At 45.1% G+C, this 18097-nt stretch overlaps 1 protein-coding gene across 2 annotated transcripts in view; it reads left to right on the top strand.

Moving 5' to 3' along the window:
• Positions 1-18097, top strand: part of PDE10A (phosphodiesterase 10A) — a 490921-nt gene that overhangs the window by 160059 nt on the left and 312765 nt on the right. For both annotated transcript variants that reach the window (XM_063917548.1, XM_063917547.1), the window contains exon 2: positions 11952-12077. In XM_063917548.1, the coding sequence (XP_063773618.1) occupies positions 11952-12077 (126 nt within the window). The remainder of the gene's footprint in view (positions 1-11951; positions 12078-18097) is intronic.

The raw sequence follows: 18097 nt of genomic DNA, 5'->3' as shown, positions 1-18097 counted from the left end.
CAGCTACCTCATTGCGCCTCTTTTTTTCTTTGCGTCATGTGCTTTTTGGGGAGTGTTTTTTGGAAGGGCCATCCTGCGTGACACTGCAGTGCCACTCCTAGATGGGCCAGGTGTTTGTGTCGGCCACTTGGGTCGCTTAGCTTAGCCATCCAGCGACCTCGGTGCAAATTTTAGGACTAAAAATAATATTGTGAGGTGTGAGGTGTTCAGAATAGACTGAAAATGAGTGGAAATTATGGTTATTGAGGTTAATAATACTTTGGGATCAAAATGACCCCCAAATTCTATGATTTAAGCTGTTTTTTAGGGTTTTTTGAAAAAAACACCCGAATCCAAAACACACCCGAATCCGACAAAAAAAATTCGGTGAGGTTTTGCCAAAAGGCGTTCGAACCCAAAACACGGCCGCGGAACCGAACCCAAAACCAAAACACAAAACCCGAAAAATTTCCGGTGCTCATCACTAATAAAAAGACCATTTTCATGGAATGACACTGTGGATACTCTGCCAGATTCCATGCCTACCAGTGCCCTGTATCCTACCTGCAATTACCCAGTTTTGGTGTGGCGCTCGCCATCTGCCAACTCTAGCACATCAGCTTGGAGCTTGCATACCATCTGCACTGATAAGATATCTGCCCAGACGGAGGATTTATCCAGCTCGTACCTCATAACTCGGGTAGCCATGTACCTCACTCTCAGCAGTGCTATTCTGGGTCTTCAGTCTATTGGGTGAGCTCCCACTGCTGGAGGTATCAAGTACAGGGGGTCCCCTAAACACCAGTGTGCGCAGCAAGCACTAATGGAACAGCAGGGGGTTGCTATTGGTGCAAACCCTCTTGAGGGCTCTAGGAGTCTCACCCCAATAGTACTGAAATTCCCCACAACACCAAGTAAGTTCACGTTCCAGTCGGGAACATAGAGTCCAGGAGTCTAGTCTTCAAACAAGTCCAAGGTTCCTAACAAGAAGCAAGGATTTTACTAAATAAATCCAGTACAATGAGGGCTGCTTCACTTCAAGAGTTTACAGTGGTGTGTCCCTCCTGGTGTCTTCTATTTTTGCTAATTTTCCGCACATAGGGGGTGATTCCGACTTGATCATAGCTGTGCTAAATTTAGCACAGCTATGATCAGGAACACAGACATGCGGGGGGGACACCCAGCACAGGGCCAGCCCGCACCGCTTGTCAGTCCCTGTCCCGTCGCAGAAGTGTAAAAGCATCGCACAGCGGCAATGCTTTTGCACTTCAGGAGTAGCTCCCGGTCAGCGCAGCTTTTGCGTGCTTGCCGGGAGCTACTCATCATTGCCCAAGTCGCAGCGGCTGCATGTGACATCACCCAGCTGCTGCACCTGCCCCCACCCCCCCAACCCCCCCCCCGCACGGTCCGGCCACGCCTGCGTTGGTTGGACCGCACCCACAAAACGGAGGCCAAACGCCGCCATGCCACCCTCTCGCTCCCAGCGACCGCCTCTGCTTGTCAATCAGGCAGAGGCTATCGCTAGGCAATGACGGCTATCAGCTGTCAGCAATGCAGTGGCACACTGTGGCACCGGCGCATGCGCAGTTCTGATCGCTGCGCTGCGAAGAACTGCAGCGAACGATCAGGTCAGAATGACCCCCATAATTCTTTCAGATCTTTAAACAAAATTTAATATAAAACAACCTGAGTTAACACGAAAAATATAGATTTAAAATTATATTTGAGGAGAAAGGGAGATAGATAATGAAATATCAGTCTGTGAAGGGTTGTAAAGCCATCTCTAATGATCTAGGACTCCAGAGAACCACAGTGAAAGCTATTATCCACATGGAGAATCTTCCCTGGAGTAGCCAGTTTACCAAAATTCCTCTAATACTGTATAAATGACTCATCCAGGAAGTTTCCTAAGAACACAGACAAACCTCTAATGAACTGCAGGCTTTTCTCGTATCGGTCAGTGTGTGCGTTAATGCCAAAAATGGTATCTACGGAAGAGGAGCATAAACACTTGTCTCTCACAGCATTCCACAATAAGAGTATGATACCAACAGTCAAACACACAGTAGTGGCGGTAGTGTGGGGATGCTTTACTGTTTCAGTACGAGGGCGCCTTAATTAATAGAATCATGAATTCTGCTCTCTACCAGAGAATGTTAAGCAAGCTGAAGTACAATGGCTCATAAGAAACAAAAAGGACAGTTATGGTAGACTTACCATTGTTAACTCTCTCTCTGCAAAGTACATTGGGTTCCACAGGGAAACATCGGGGGTGTAGAGTGGATCTTGATCCAGAGGCACCAAAAGGCTAAAGCTTTAGGCTGTCCCAGGATGCATTGGGGATGCGCCTTTGCTGGTATGAGAACCTGGTGCCCAAAGGAAGCCTCCTGCGAGGCGAATGTATCATAGGCATAGAACCCAATAAATGTGTTCACAGAGGACCATGTAGCCGCCTTGCACAATTGTTCTGCGGACGCGCCACGGCAAGCTGCCAAAGAAGGACCAACAGGCCGAGTAGAAAGGGCATTAATAGCAGCAGGAGCTGGGAGTCAAGCCTGCGCATAAGCTTGTGCAATCACCATTATAATCCATCTGGCCAAAGTTTGCTTATTCGCAGGCCAGCCATGTTTGTGAAAACAAGACAAAAATGGAGTCTGACCTCCTGATAGAGGCAGTCCTCTCCACATATATACGGAGAGCCCTACCACATCCAAAGACCGCTCTTTGGAGGACAAATCAGAAGAGATAAAGGCCGATACCACAATCTCTTGGTTAAGGTGAAAAGATGACACCACCTTAGGTAAATAACCTAGGTGAGTTTAAGAACTGCCCGGTCACAATGAAATGCACTGCTCAAAAAAATAAAGGGAACACTAAAATAACACATCCTAGATTTGAATGAATGAAATATTCTTATTAAATACTTTGTTGTTTACATAGTTGAATGTGCTGACAACAAAATCACACAAAAATTATAAATGGAAATCAAATTTATTAACCCATGGAGGTCTGGATTTGGAGTCACACTCAAAATTAAAGTGGAAAAACACATTACAGGCTGATCCAACTTTGATGTAATGTCCTTAAAACAAGTCAAAATGAGGCTCAGTAGTGTGTGTGACCTCCACGTGCCTGTATGACCTCCCTACAATGCCTGGGCATGCTCCTGATGAGGTGGCGGATGGTCTCCTGAGGGATCTCCTCCCAGACCTGGACTAAAGCATCCGCCAACTCCTGGACAGTTTGTGGTGCAACGTGGCGTTGGTGGATGGAGTGAGACATGATGTCCCAGATGTGCTCAATTGGATTCAGGTCTGGGGAACGGGCGGGCCAGTCCATAGCATCAATGCCTTCGTCTTGCAAGAACTGCTGACACACTCCAGCCACATGAGGTCTAGCATTGTCTTGTATTAGGAGGAACCCAGGGCCAACCGCACCAGCGTATAATCTCACAAGGGGTCTGAGGATCTCTTCTCGGTACCTAATGGCAGTCAGGCTACCTCTGGCGAGCACATGGAGGGCTGTGCGGCCCCCCAAAGAAATGCCACCCCACACCATTACTGACCCACTGCCAAACCGGTCATGCTGGAGGATGTTGCAGGCAGCAGAACGTTCTCCTTGACATCTCCAGACTCTATCACGTCTGTCACGTGCTCAGTGAGAACCTGCTTTCATCTGTGAAGAGCACAGGGCACCAGTGGCGAATTTGCCAATCTTGGTGTTCTCTGGCAATTGCCAAACGTCCTGCTGGGTTGTTGCCCTCCTACGGCCTCCTCCACGTCTCCTGATGTACTGGCCTGTCTCCTGGTGGCGCCTCCATGCTCTGGACACTACGCTGACAGACACAGCAAACCTTCTTGCCACAGCTCACATTGATGTGCCATCCTGGATGAGCTGCACTTCCTGAGCCACTTGTGTGGGTTGTAGACTCCGTCTCATGCTACCACTAGAGTGAAAGCACCGCCAGCTTTCAAAAGTGACCAAAACATCAGCCAGAAAGCATAGGAGCTGAGAAGTGGTCTGTGGTCACCACCTGCAGAACAACTCCATTATTGGGGGTGTCTTGATAATTGCCTATAATTTCCACCTGTTGTCTATTCCATTTGCACAACAGCATGTGAAATTGATTGTCAATCGGTGTTGCTTCCTAAGTGGACAGTTTGATTTCACAGAAGTGTGATTGACTTGGAATTACATTGTGTTGTTCAAGTGTTCCCTTTATTTTTTTGAGCAGTGTATATTAGAAAGGGTGGACGACAAGACAATGCACCAAAGTCCGACAGCCTTCTAGCAGAGGCAATAGCCAGTAAAAATATGTCCTTGGCCGTAAGCCGTTTAAGGTCCACCATCTCAAGAGGTTCAAATGCAGACTCTTGCAGGGCATTCAGGACAACAGCCAGATCCCATGGAGCCACAGGAGGGACATAGGGAGGCTGAATCTGTAAGTGAGAGTGAATGTATGAACGTCGGGCATAGATGCAATTTTTCTCTGAAACCATACCAACAAGGCAGATATGTGAACCTTGAGGGAGGCCAGACAAAGGCCTAAGTCCATGCTTCTTTGCAGAAAAGCCAGAATTCTGGAAGTTCTGAATCTGTATGCATCATAATTCTGATCAGCACACCAGCTGAAGTAACAATTCCAGACCCTGTAATAAATCTGAGCTGAAGCCGTTTTATGGGCTTTTAACATAGTTTGGATGACTGTCCTCAGAGAATCCTTTGGATCTCCGAAGTGATTCTTCAAGTGCCACGCCGTCAAAGCCAGCCTTGCCAGGTCCTGATAGAGACAAGGGTCCTCTACGAGGAGGTCTGGGCGATGAGGAAGTAGAAGAGGACGCTCTGTTGATAGACCCTACAGGTCTGAGAGCCAATGCAGTCTGGGCCATGCTGGACCGAAGGACCCTGGGCAGGAGTGACACTGGGGAAACACGTAGGGCAGCCAAAAGTTCCATGGAATTACCAGTGCGTCCACAAATGCTGCTTGAGGATCCCTGGTCCTTGATCCAAAGACCAGAGCCTTGTGATTGTGTCGAGACGCCATCAGGTCTACGTCTGGTATGCCCCTCTTGTCCCCTAGGAGTTGAAAGACTTCCGGATGAAGACTCCACTCTCCGGCGTGCACGTCCTGGTGTTGATATTGCTGGCAGATGACGCTGCACTTCCATCATAGCCATGCGGGTTCCAGTGCTGCCTTGATGGTTTCTGTATGCCACCATAGTGGCATTGTCTGACCGTACTTGAGCCAGCCCGCTCTGTACCAGAGGCAGGGCGAGAGTCAATGAATACTCAAGTGTTTGTAAAGTCACAGCGCTGTATACAGGCAGCTTTACAAGGGAGACCTTGCTCTGCAGTCCCAAAGACTAGCCGCAACTATGCTTTATAAGATGGCGCCCAGCGTCTCGGTCAGGGAGTGAGGAAGAGTGTGAGGCAGCTCCAGGGTGGGAAAATCTGAGTTGGGGAGAGGCTACAGGTCAAGCGCCAGCTCCCCTATGCTGGACTTCCACCCCAGGTACTAGCGAGCCTTATTAAATGGTGTGTTAGTACACCCGACCTGTGCTCTATTTCCCTGGTGGTCCAGTGGGGTCCCTGCTCGGTGACTGTGTCCATGGAACGCGATTTAATGGTGGGTCCCACCTGGGCGACCCTTTTACCTCCTCCCTGTAAAAGCCACGCGAACCAGGAGAGTGACTGTGACCGTGTGCCTAAAGCTGGAGCGTCATCGCCGCAAGTACTCGGGAACATGCCGCGGGAGTATCGACGCCGCTTGGTAGGTGATGGAGCTGCAGTGCTGAAGTGTCCTCATGACTTACAGCGCTGACTGCCCAGTTTTGAAGAAATTTTCTGCCGGAAAAACCCACCTGTTAAGGGACCTGCTGCTGCAGACACCGACTGAAACTGAGCTCACAGTGCCTGGAGGCAGGGTTATAGAGAATGCCCCAATGCATCTTGGGACAGCCTAAAGCTTTAGCCTGTTGGTTCCTCTGGATCAAGATTCACTCTGCACCCCCGATGTTTCCCTGTGGAAACCAATGTAACCTGCTGCAGAAATTAGATTTTAGATGTGGGTAGGACCTTAAACAGACACTTAATGCTTTAAAACCAATGTGGTGGATTTAAAGCAATTCTACAAAGAAGAGTGGTTCAAAATGCTCCACAAAGATATTAAATACTTATAGTATCTCTAGTTATCAGAAGTGTTTGATTGTAGTTGTTGCTGCTACAGGTGGCGCAACCAGTTATCACGTTTAGTGGGGGGAGGGGGGTAGATTTTCAAATGTGTTTTTTCTTTCAATAAATTAAATGATCAATAAAAACATACTTTTGTATTTATTCATCTTGTTTTTGTCTTAAGAGCCCTACACACTGGTCGATACCAGTGAAAGATGTGAACGATCTCGTTCATTGATGAACGAGATACCATTCATATCTTTCAGTGTGTAGGCACCAGCGATGAACGATGCGTGGCCCCGTGTTTGTTTATCGCTGGTGCCGGCTCGTTTAAACATGCAGGCCAATATGGACATTATTGTCCATATTAGCATGCATTGCTATGGAGCCAGGTGACCGCCGTACCGGCGGTCAGGCAGCTCGGCGGTGGGTCAGTTTTGTCTGAAAATCTGAAACAAATGTTTGACAAATTAGCAAAAATAAATCAGGAAGGGGGCAAATACTTTTTAATGTCACTCTGGTTGTATACAAACTTCCCAACTTAATGGCTGTTCCCTTTGAAGGGAGGCATGGAGGAGGCAATCAGGGGACATGGAGACGTGATTACTTCATGTCAGCCCTACCCCTGCTTTAAAATGTCCACGTTACATGCATTGTAAAGTGTGTGTGTGAGGGATCTACTATGACCCCTATTTAGCTTGAATCGTGTCATAACCCTGCCCACTTCTCCTGTGAGAGCAGATGGAACCAGGGGTGTGGGCTGGGATGAGCTGCTGAAAGGGAGAAGGGGAAGGGGGGTGACGGGATACAGGAGACTTGTCCACTTTCCCGATTTCAGGAGCCTCCTGGCAATTCTGGGAGGGTAGGCAAGTATGACGATATAGGGGTTTGTTAGCAAATCAAAGAAGCAAGCAAATGGGCAAAACCATGTTGCACTGTAGTTGTGGCAGATGTAACGTGCAGAGAGATTTAGATTTGGGTGGGTTATATTGTTTCTGTGCAGAGTAAATATTGGCTGCTTTATTTCTACACTGTCCTTTAGATTTCAGTTTGAACACTCCCCACCCAAATCTACATGTTACATCTGCACCACCTACAGTGCAACACTGTTTTGCCTATTAGTGTGCTCTATTTGGTTTGCTAACAACTCTGAATAAGGCCCATAATCTGTAAAACAAACTGCAGCTGATCAATATTTAGCCCTTTTTCTTAGTGATGTGCACCGGACATTTTTCGGGTTTTGTGTTTTGGTTTTGGATTCGGTTCCGCGGCCGTGTTTTGGATTCGAACGCGTTTTGGCAAAACCTCCCTGAAATTTTTTTGTCGGATTCGGGTGTGTTTTGGATTCGTTTTTTTTTTTTACAAAAAACCCTAAAAAACAGCTTAAATCATAGAATTTGGGGGTCATTTTGATCCCATAGTATTAACCTCAATAACCATAATTTACACTCATTTTCAGTCTATTCTGAACACCTCACACCTCACAATATTATTTTTAGTCCTAAAATTTGCACCGAGGTCGCTGGATGGCTAACCTAAGCGACACAAGTGGCCGACACAAACACCTGGCCCATCTAGGAGTGGCACTGCAGTGTCAGGCAGGATGGCACTTCAAAAAAATAGTCCCTAAACAGCACATGATGCAAAGAAAAAAAGAGGCGCACCAAGGTCGCTGTGTGACTAAGCTAAGCGACACAAGTGGCCGACACAAACACCTGGCCCATCTAGGAGTGGCACTGCAGTGTCAGGCAGGATGGCACTTCAAAAAAATTGTCCCCAAACAGCACATGATGCAAAGAAAAAAAGAGGTGCACCAAAGTCGCTGTGTGACTAAGCTAAGCGACCCAAGTGGCCGACACAAACACCTGGCCCATCTAGGAGTGGCACTGCAGTTTTCTAGCGAGAGGATGAGTGCTTCCATCCTCATGTGAATCTGAACCACTAGCCATGAACATAGGCCAGGGCTTCAGCCGTTCCTTGCCACTCCGTGTCGTAAATGGCATATTGGCAAGTTTACGCTACTCATCAGACGCTTTCAAATTTGATTTTTGGGTAATTTTACTGAACTTTTATTTTTTGGATTTTACATGCTCTCTACTATGACATTGGGCATCGGCCTTGGCAGACGACGTTGATGGCATTTCATTGTCTCGGCCATGACTAGTGGCAGCAGCTTCAGCACGAGGTGGAAGTGGATCTTGATCTTTCCCTATTTTAACCTCCACATTTTTGTTCTCCATTTTTTAATGTGTGGAATTATATGCCAGTATCAATAGCAATGGCCTACTACTATATATACTGCGCACAACTAAAATGCACCACAGGTATAGAATGTAGATGGATAGTATACTTGACGACACAGAGGTAGGTACAGCAGTGGCCTTCCGTACCGTACTGCTATATATACTGGTGGTCACTGTGTCAGCAAACTGCAAAACTAAAATGCACCACAGGTATAGAATGTAGATGGATAGTATACTTGATGACACAGAGGTAGGTACAGCAGTGGCCTACTGTACCGTAATGCTATATATTATATACTGGTGGTCAGCAAACTGTGCAAAACTGAAATGCACCACAGGTATGGATGGATAGTATACTTGACGACACAGAGGTAGGTATAGCAGTGGCCTACTGTACCGTACTCCTATATATAATATACTGGTGGTCAGCAAAATTATGCACTGTACTCCTACTATATACTGTCTACAATGCAGCACAGATATGGAGTGTTTTTCAGGCAGACAACGTATACTGGTGGTCACTGGTCAGCAAAACTCTGCACTGTACTCCTCCTATATAATATTATACTGGTGGTCCCCAGTCCCCACAAAAAAGCAGCACACTGAGCACAGATATGGAGTGGTTTTCAGGCAGACAACGTATACTGGTGGTCACTGTCAGCAAAACTCTGCACTGTTCTCCTGCTATATAATACAGCTGCTTCCCAGTCCTCACAATTAAGCAGTGTGAGCACAGATATATGCAGCACACTGAGCACAGATATGGAGCGTTTTTTTCAGGCAGAGAACAGATAAAACTGGTGGTCACTGATCAGCAAAACTCTGCACTGTACTCCTCCTATATTAATATACAGCTGCTCCCCAGTCCCCACAATTAAGCAATAAGTAAAGCAAGCACAAATATTTGCATCAACAATACACGGAGAGGACGCCAGCCACGTCCTCTCCCTAACATTTCCAATGCACGAGTGAAAATGGCGGCGACGCGCGGCTGCTTATATAGAATCCGAATCTCGCGAGAATCCGACAGCGGGATGATGACGTTCGGGCGCGCTCGGGTTAACCGAGCCATACGGGAGAATCCGAGTATGCCTCGGACCTGTGTAAAATGGGTGAAGTTCGGGGGGGTTCGGTTTCCGAGAAACCGAACCCGCTCATCACTACTTTTTCTGTAATACTTATACTTGGGCAAAAAACACTGCAGGGAAATGACTTTTAGGCATGCCACTGAAGAGAGGCTGTTGAGTCATGGCATCTGAATGAATTGCTATCATTCGGTATCACATACATGGAGGGAGATCTTTTTTTAAATATAAACCATATCCATTGCCTGTGATTTGTATTTTGATAATTAACTATTTAATCAAACTTGCCATTCTTTAAATTCTGTACTGAAGAAGCTTTATATGTGCTGAAATGGCTGTGCTACTGTGTGCTTATGAAAGCTTATTGTAAGTAAGCGTTGTTTCTTCATGCAATTGTTGGGAAACAACACAACTTCCGTCCCCAGCAGAACTAATTAACACTGCTGCAAATTCAGTCTGTATGTTTATGAAAACAACTATGTATTCCCTAGATAAAGCGACGGTTGTTTCATACATATTGTGAATCTTTTCTTTTTTTTCTGTTGAGAAACTTGGTGAACATGAATTCTTCCACATATGAATTCTTTGTTACTGTTGTGGTTTTTTTTTTTTATATTCGTATTTTGGGGTGTTTTAAAAAAAAAAATGCCCTTCTGTACATTATAATATGTATTTTCATATAATGCTGCTTTCTGTGACACATTGTGCATATACATTCTACAATCCTATTGCTCATACCTTCCATCAAAATGTTTTTCGATTCGGTCATAAAGAATTGATGTAAAATAAAAAAAGGGGTATAAGAGTTTAATAACAATCTAGAATGTCCTGTTCGGATATGGACAGTTGGAAGGTACAGTACTTACGGCATCTAATATGGTGTGGTTTCTCATGCCTACAGGCCAAGTCCTGTTTATTAATATAAATTTAATTTGAATATATGCTAACTTTTGATATTAAGAGGTATTAGAAATGTATTTTGATTAGAAAGTTTATTTCTGTGATCATGTCATAATGATGTAATGTTTTACATACTATAATAATGAATTAACCATTTTTTTATTAGACCCCAACGAAAATGTTTTTTCTCTTCAAATTTTTAAATGGTAAATCTTGCACTAATGTATGGTTGCCACCTGTCATGTTTTTTTTCTTATTCTCTGAATTTTATGAGCTAATATTTGTATAAAAGGAGAATTACAAATGTAGTAAAAGTTTGCTCTAGTACAATGCAGTAAATATTACCTTTTTAATAGTTCTATATGTGGAATACATAAGATTTACTGGCAGGTGGGATACCGGCTATCCATATCCCGACACTGGCATCCCAACCGTTAGAATGCAGGCTTGGTGGCTCGCTGCGCTCGCCGGGATCCGGTCTCTAGGTCGAGAAGTCTTAGGTCAATAGTGTCTAGGTTGACCACTATTGGTCGACAGTAAGTAGGTCGACATGGTTTCTAGGTCGACAGGGACTCTAGGTCGACATGACAAAAGGTCCCTGTCGACCTAGAAACCATGTCGACCTACTTACTGTCGACCAATAGTGGTCAACCACTATTTTTAAAAAAAAAATATTGAAATCTTTTTTGAACTTTTTCATACTTTACGATCCACGTGGACTACAATTGGGAACGGTAACCTGTGCCGAGCGCAGTGGTGGCGGAGCGAGGCACTGTACCCGAAGCTCGCTCACCATGTGAGGGTATACGGTGTACTAATTGGAGCTCCCCGTCACTCCATGAAGAAAACGACACCCAAAAAAGTAAAAAACTCCTGTCGACCTAGAGTCCATGTCGACCTAGAAACCATGTCGACCTACTTACTGTTAACCTAGACACTGTTGACCTAAGTCTATTCTATCTAACATACCACACTTGCGCTCGCCACAGGATCTATCCCCACTCCGTGGGTGTCGTGTACACCCACGAGTGGTAATAGTCCTGTTTTTGCTGTGATTCCAGCTGGCGGGATTCCGGCGTCTCTTTCCTGACCGTCGGCAGCCAGCATATTGAACGGATCACCTAATCATCTATACAGTAGTCAGCTTTTACAATGGATGGGATCCTGCAAACTTTAGGACAATGTTACTTTGATTCAAACAAAGTGATGTGATGTTACACTTTTGCTAACTGTAAGATTATCATGTCTTTAGTGACAGAGGTCTTATCTTAAAGCATTCTAGCTTACATGTTTAAATTGTCCCCTACGGGAGATTCTAGAAATGATGGTCCAAGCAGGACCTCATCAGTGCTGAACTTAATACTCTTCCAGAGAGTACTGCAAGTATGTCTTAAAGTGCCTGAGCAGTTGATATTTGCTCCATTTTTCACAAACAATAACGTTGTAGCTGTTGGTTTAGAAGTGTCCCTTATAACTCTCCGGACTCTGGTACCAGCCGCTTGTTCTCAGTAATTCAAAATTTTGTTAAATGCACTATGTGACACTGAATTATTCACGTTTCTTGTGTTTGTAGGCTTGACTGATGAGAAAGTAAAGGCATATCTGTCTCTCCACCCCCAATTGCTTGATGAATTTGTATCAGAAAATGTCCCTTCTGAAACTGTAGAAAGATGGATGAAAAAGAAAAACACAAGTGAAGGTAAGATTTTAGTCAACAGAGATAATACTCATATTACCATTGATTTGACACCACAATTCTCTGGAGTAGTAAACCGTGTGTAATGTGGGGCATACATAAAATGAGGTATATCAGCTAGACCTGATCATCTGAATAAAGCAGCAGGTGGACTAAAAAGTGATGCTAAGGAAACCAGTTTGGGAGAAACTAGGTTTGTGGTGATGTTGACGGTGAGAAGGTTTTGAGATGTGGTGGTGACTGTGAGGAAGGAAACTGAGCTGTTTTTTGACATGAGCTCTGTGTAGAACTTGAATGGGTGGTCTTCAGGTTGCCGACTGTCAGGATCCCGGCGCCGGAATCCCGACAGTCGGCATACCAACAGATTTTCTCCCTCGTGGGGGTCCACGACGCCCCTGGAGGGAGAATATATAGCGTTGGGCCACCGTGCCCGCAGTGTGGCGAGCGCAGCGAGCCCGCAAGGGGCTCATTTGTGCTCGCCACGCTGTCAGTATGCCGGCGGTCGGCCTCCTGGCGCCAGTATGCTGGTCGCCGGGAGCCCGGCCGCTGGCATACCATACTACACCCACTTGAACAGCTGTGTGATGATAGCAGCTAGACCATTTGCAATGCTAGACCATATAAAAGGGAGGACATCATTCTGGTTTCATCCAGAGCTGCCATATGAGCAAAGTTTTCTCCAAGAGTAGAGGTGTAGAGTGAGAAAGTAGAGGGCCAAGAGCAGAGCTAGAGAACCTAAAACGGATGGTAATTGCACCACAAAAGAACGCTCATAAAAGTCAATGTACAATTGTGACCACTTATGTTTAGCCTCCCTTCACGTTAAACAGCCTTGGCATGACTTGATAGTGCCGAGCGTCTTTTAGTGCAACTTTTTCCAGGACCCATCTATAGTCTTTTTACGAAGACCGTTACAAACTCTGCTCACAGCGAGATCTTCCAACGTAGAGTGACTGACAAAAAGTAACTGCTTGGGGGAGGTAATGGGAGTAGTGGCAAAAATGCAGGTGTCACTGCTAGTTTTGGGGAGTGTATATGCCTTCAGCTGCGATCATTTACGTAGAGAAACATGGTGTCACTACTGCTATGAAAAGTCTGCATGACTCCCATGGGGAGTAGATGTTCCTCATTATTGCGTTGATGCTGCGTATGTGTATGCAGTTGCTAAGGATGTTGTGATGAATCTGGTGGGCATCTATATTCATTTCTGGGTTGCAGCATTACTTGCGATGATTAGTAAATCCGTAGCCTGAAAAACTGCAGCTTCATAGGCATATGCGTACAAATATGAATTAAGCCCTGTGTGCGCAATGGCAGTAAACAAATTAGTGATCATGTCTCACTAGTCCTTCTAATGGGTTGAATAGTGCAATTCGTATATACTTTTGTGATCTTCTTCCTTGACTGGTCCAGAATCACCCTTGATTTTAAATCTCAATGACAGTACAGGTTGAGTCTCCCTTATCCAAAGTGCTTGGGACCAGAGGTACTTTGGATATGGGATTTTTCCGTATTTTGGAATAATTGCATACCATAGTGAGATATCATGGTGATGGGACCTAAATCTAAGCTCAGAATGCATTTATGTTTCATATACATCTTATACACACAGCCTGAAGGTCATTTAATACAATATTTTTAATAACTTTGTGTATTAAACAAAGTTTGTGTACATTGAGACATCAAAAAACAAAGGTTTCACTATCTCACTCTCACTCAAAAAAGTCCGTATTTCGGAATATATAGATATGGGATACTCAACCTGTATCTAGAAAACAAAGTAGTAAAGTATAATAATAAATACCGGTGGATGGCTTTGGGTGAGTACTGCTTCACACTGTAGACCAAGTCCCCTCTGGTAGCTTCTGAGACGGAAGCGAGAAAACAGTTCATGGCGGGAGACTCGGTGGAAACTGGTCATGAATTGGGGGGAGGAGCGACCAGGAGACCGTCTGACTCCCCACTGCTGACATCAACCCTAGGGATAGTGGCCTCATGCTATTCCTGGTGCCTATGATCCCTAAGACCTAGCGCTGGAGCACCCGTGGTGGCGGCGCATCAGCTACTGTTTGGTAGTCTCCTCCCAAAACAGTGCGGCTGTGTCCGTATTCCATGCAGGCTACGCGAAACTGGTGCCTTACCTTCTCCCCGTGCTCCAGCCACAGCCTGGGAACGTCTGCTGGACCTGCTAGTATATCCGACACAGACGCCCACCGAAACAGCACTGTACTCGTGGGTAAACTTTGTCGTGACCCGGCGGAGAGTTGTTGAAGCGACTATTTCCAATATGCGTGTAAGGTGCTGTTTAGAAAGATCACTCAAAGAAAATAGTAAGATTATAAAATAAAATAAGAAAGCTTGAGGCTGCTAAAAAACAGTAGCCCTCTGACCATGGACCGGCTCCTGCCGCACCAAACAAAAAACTGATTTGCCTGAGCCAGTGGGCGGGAAATATGGACAAGCCCGTTGCGTCCTGGGAGGCCGGAAAGCTCTTGATCTTTTGGTGCCAATCCGCTGTCGCTCCATCATATCTCATTGTTATCCTGTGGATAACCTGTGAACCCTGCCGGAGAAATTAACAGTTAGGATCTGATTGGCTGGTGCCTTTATCACCTTGCACATATCACTGGTTTATCACTTCCTTATGCCTTCTCCAGGTTAATACATCTGCCCCAGTGTCCCTAATGAACAATGGATGAGTGATTCATAAGGTACATGTGGGTATGGAGACTTAATTATGGGTAGCACTAGCTTTAGAGGTAATACTTAGGGGGACATTTACTAAGCAGTAATAAAAGTGGAGAAGTGAGCCAGTGGAGAAGTTGCCCATGGCCACCAATCAGCTGCTCTGTATACTTCTATAGTATGCAAATTTATAAATGTTACGTCAGTGCTGATTGGTGGCCATGGGCAACTTCTCCACTGGCTCACTTCTCCACTTTTATCACGGTATCCGTTCAGATGGTCGACAATGTTAAGGTCGACACTCAAATCGACCACTATTGGTCGACATGGGCAAATGGTCGACACATGAAATGTCGACACGTGAAAAGGTCGACATGTTTTTTTTTTTTAAAGAAAATATTTTTTCCTTTTTCATACTTTACCATGCACATGGACTACGAGGGGACGTGGTACACTAATTGGGGTTCCTGGTCACGTCACGGAAAAAATGACACCAAAAACAGTTCAAAAATCCATGTCGACCTTTCCATGTGTCGACTATTTCCATGTGTCGCTCATTTGTCCATATCGACCAATAGTGGTCGAACTTAACATTGTCAACCATTCATACCGGAACCTTTTATCACTGATTAGTAAATGTCCCCCTTAGGCCCCCATTTTTCAAGCCTAGGAGAGTGATAAATAGCACGTTGATAAAGTACCAACCAATCAACTCCTAACTGCCATGTCACGGGCTGTGTTTGAAAAATTACAGTTAGGAGTTGGTTGGTACTTTATCGCTCTCCAAGTCTTGATAAATATGGGCCTTAATCTGCAGTAATCCCAGTTACTTGCAGAGAATTTCATAGCAGAAGGGAAAAATCTGAATAAAATACAAATACAGCAAGTAAGTGTACCTGTAACCAGTATGGAGGATAAACAAGGAACACTGTTTCCAGTTGCCAAAGGGGGAAAACCTGCTAGGGCACAGTGGTCCCGGTGTACTAGATGCACATAGCTTTGTCAGTTGTAAACCTACAACATGTGCTCGGAGGCTTATTGAAGTCTGTTGCATGAGCCAATCCATGAATTCTATGTAGTGTGTATGGCTAACATTATTTATGTCTAATGAATACTTATGGGGTGTTTTTAGTAAAATAATACCAAGTGTAAATGTATTGGTGGGGTGTGTGCAAATGCTTCTTGCACATTAGTAAACGGGGCAGATAGGGAGTCTTTTTATTGCTAGGGTTAAAGTGGAAGTTCAAATTTGCTTTATTGCAGCATAAATACTTATATTCTCTGCTAGTTGGTCTAACATCATATCAAACCTCTAAGTATACTAGTATAGGTATTGTGGGGATCCCAGGCACTTAAGACTGGAGTGGCCCTAAAGAGTGTAATTTGGGACATGGGGATCAGGGTTCTCATGCACAAGCCTTTGGTGCACTCTTGAAAAGGGGGCATAGCCATACATGTCCCCATCTCGTAAGCGTCACACAGCAGATGAGAGATCCCTCCGTACCTGTGCCCCCCCCCAAAAAAAAATAAAAAAATATTCCGGATAGTCCAACAATTGGGGCGGTTGTATTCATTAGAGATGAGCGGGTTCGGTTTCTCTGAATCCGAACCCGCCCGAACTTCATGTTTTTTTTCACGGGTCCGAGCGACTCGGATCTTCCCGCCTTGCTCGGTTAACCCGAGCGCGCCCGAACGTCGTCATGACGCTGTCGGATTCTCGCGAGGCTCGTATTCTATCGCAGGAGCCGCGCGTCGCCGCCATTTTCACACGTGCATTGAGATTGATAGGGAGAGGACGTGGCTGGCGTCCTCTCCATTTAGATTAGGGTTGAGAGAGAGAGAGAGAGATTGACCTGAGGCTGTGATACTGTAGAAGAGAGTGCAGAGTTTAGTGACTGACGACCACAGTGACCACCAGACAGTGCAGTTGTTTGTTTTATTTAATATATCCGTTCTCTGCCTGAAAAAAACGATACACACAGTGACTCAGTCACATACCATATCTGTGTGCACTGCTCAGCCCAGTGTGCTGCATCAATGTATATATATATCTGACTGTGCTCAGCTCACACAGCTTATAATTGTGGGGGAGACTGGGGAGCACTGCAGTGCCAGTTATAGGTTATAGCAGGAGCCAGGAGTACATAATATTATATTAAAATTAAACAGTGCACACTTTTGCTGCAGGAGTGCCACTGCCAGTGTGACTAGTGACCAGTGACCTGACCACCAGTATATATAATATTAGTAGTATACTATCTCTTTATCAACCAGTCTATATTAGCAGCAGACACAGTACAGTGCGGTAGTTCACGGCTGTGGCTACCTCTGTGTCGGCACTCGGCAGCCCGTCCATAATTGTATATACCACCTAACCGTGGTTTTTTTTTCTTTCTTTATACATACATACTAGTTACGAGTATACTATCTCTTTATCAACCAGTCTATATATTAGCAGCAGACACAGTACAGTGCGGTAGTTCACGGCTGTGGCTACCTCTGTGTCGGCACTCGGCAGCCCGTCCATAATTGTATATACCACCTAACCGTGGTTTTTTTTCTTTCTTTATACATACATACTAGTTACGAGTATACTATCTCTTTATCAACCAGTCTATATATTAGCAGCAGACACAGTACAGTGCGGTAGTTCACGGCTGTGGCTACCTCTGTGTCGGCACTCGGCAGCCCGTCCATAATTGTATATACCACCTAACCGTGGTTTTTTTTTCTTTCTTTATACATACATACTAGTTACGAGTATACTATCTCTTTATCAACCAGTCTATATTAGCAGCAGACACAGTACAGTGCGGTAGTTCACGGCTGTGGCTACCTCTGTGTCGGCACTCGGCAGCCCGTCCATAATTGTATATACCACCTAACCGTGGTTTTTTTTTCTTTCTTTATACATACATACTAGTTACGAGTATACTATCTCTTTATCAACCAGTCTATATATTAGCAGCAGACACAGTACAGTGCGGTAGTTCACGGCTGTGGCTACCTCTGTGTCGGCACTCGGCAGCCCGTCCATAATTGTATATACCACCTAACCGTGGTTTTTTTTTCTTTCTTTATACATACATACTAGTTACGAGTATACTATCTCTTTATCAACCAGTCTATATATTAGCAGCAGACACAGTACAGTGCGGTAGTTCACGGCTGTGGCTACCTCTGTGTCGGCACTCGGCAGCCCGTCCATAATTGTATATACCACCTAACCGTGGTTTTTTTTTCTTTCTTTATACATACATACTAGTTACGAGTATACTATCTCTTTATCAACCAGTCTATATTAGCAGCAGACACAGTACAGTGCGGTAGTTCACGGC

This window comes from Pseudophryne corroboree, chromosome 4 (genome assembly GCF_028390025.1).
Source record: "Pseudophryne corroboree isolate aPseCor3 chromosome 4, aPseCor3.hap2, whole genome shotgun sequence".
NCBI lineage: Eukaryota > Metazoa > Chordata > Amphibia > Anura > Myobatrachidae > Pseudophryne > Pseudophryne corroboree.
Note: the sequence above shows the minus strand (reverse complement) of the source record. Positions and strands in the feature narration are given on the sequence as shown.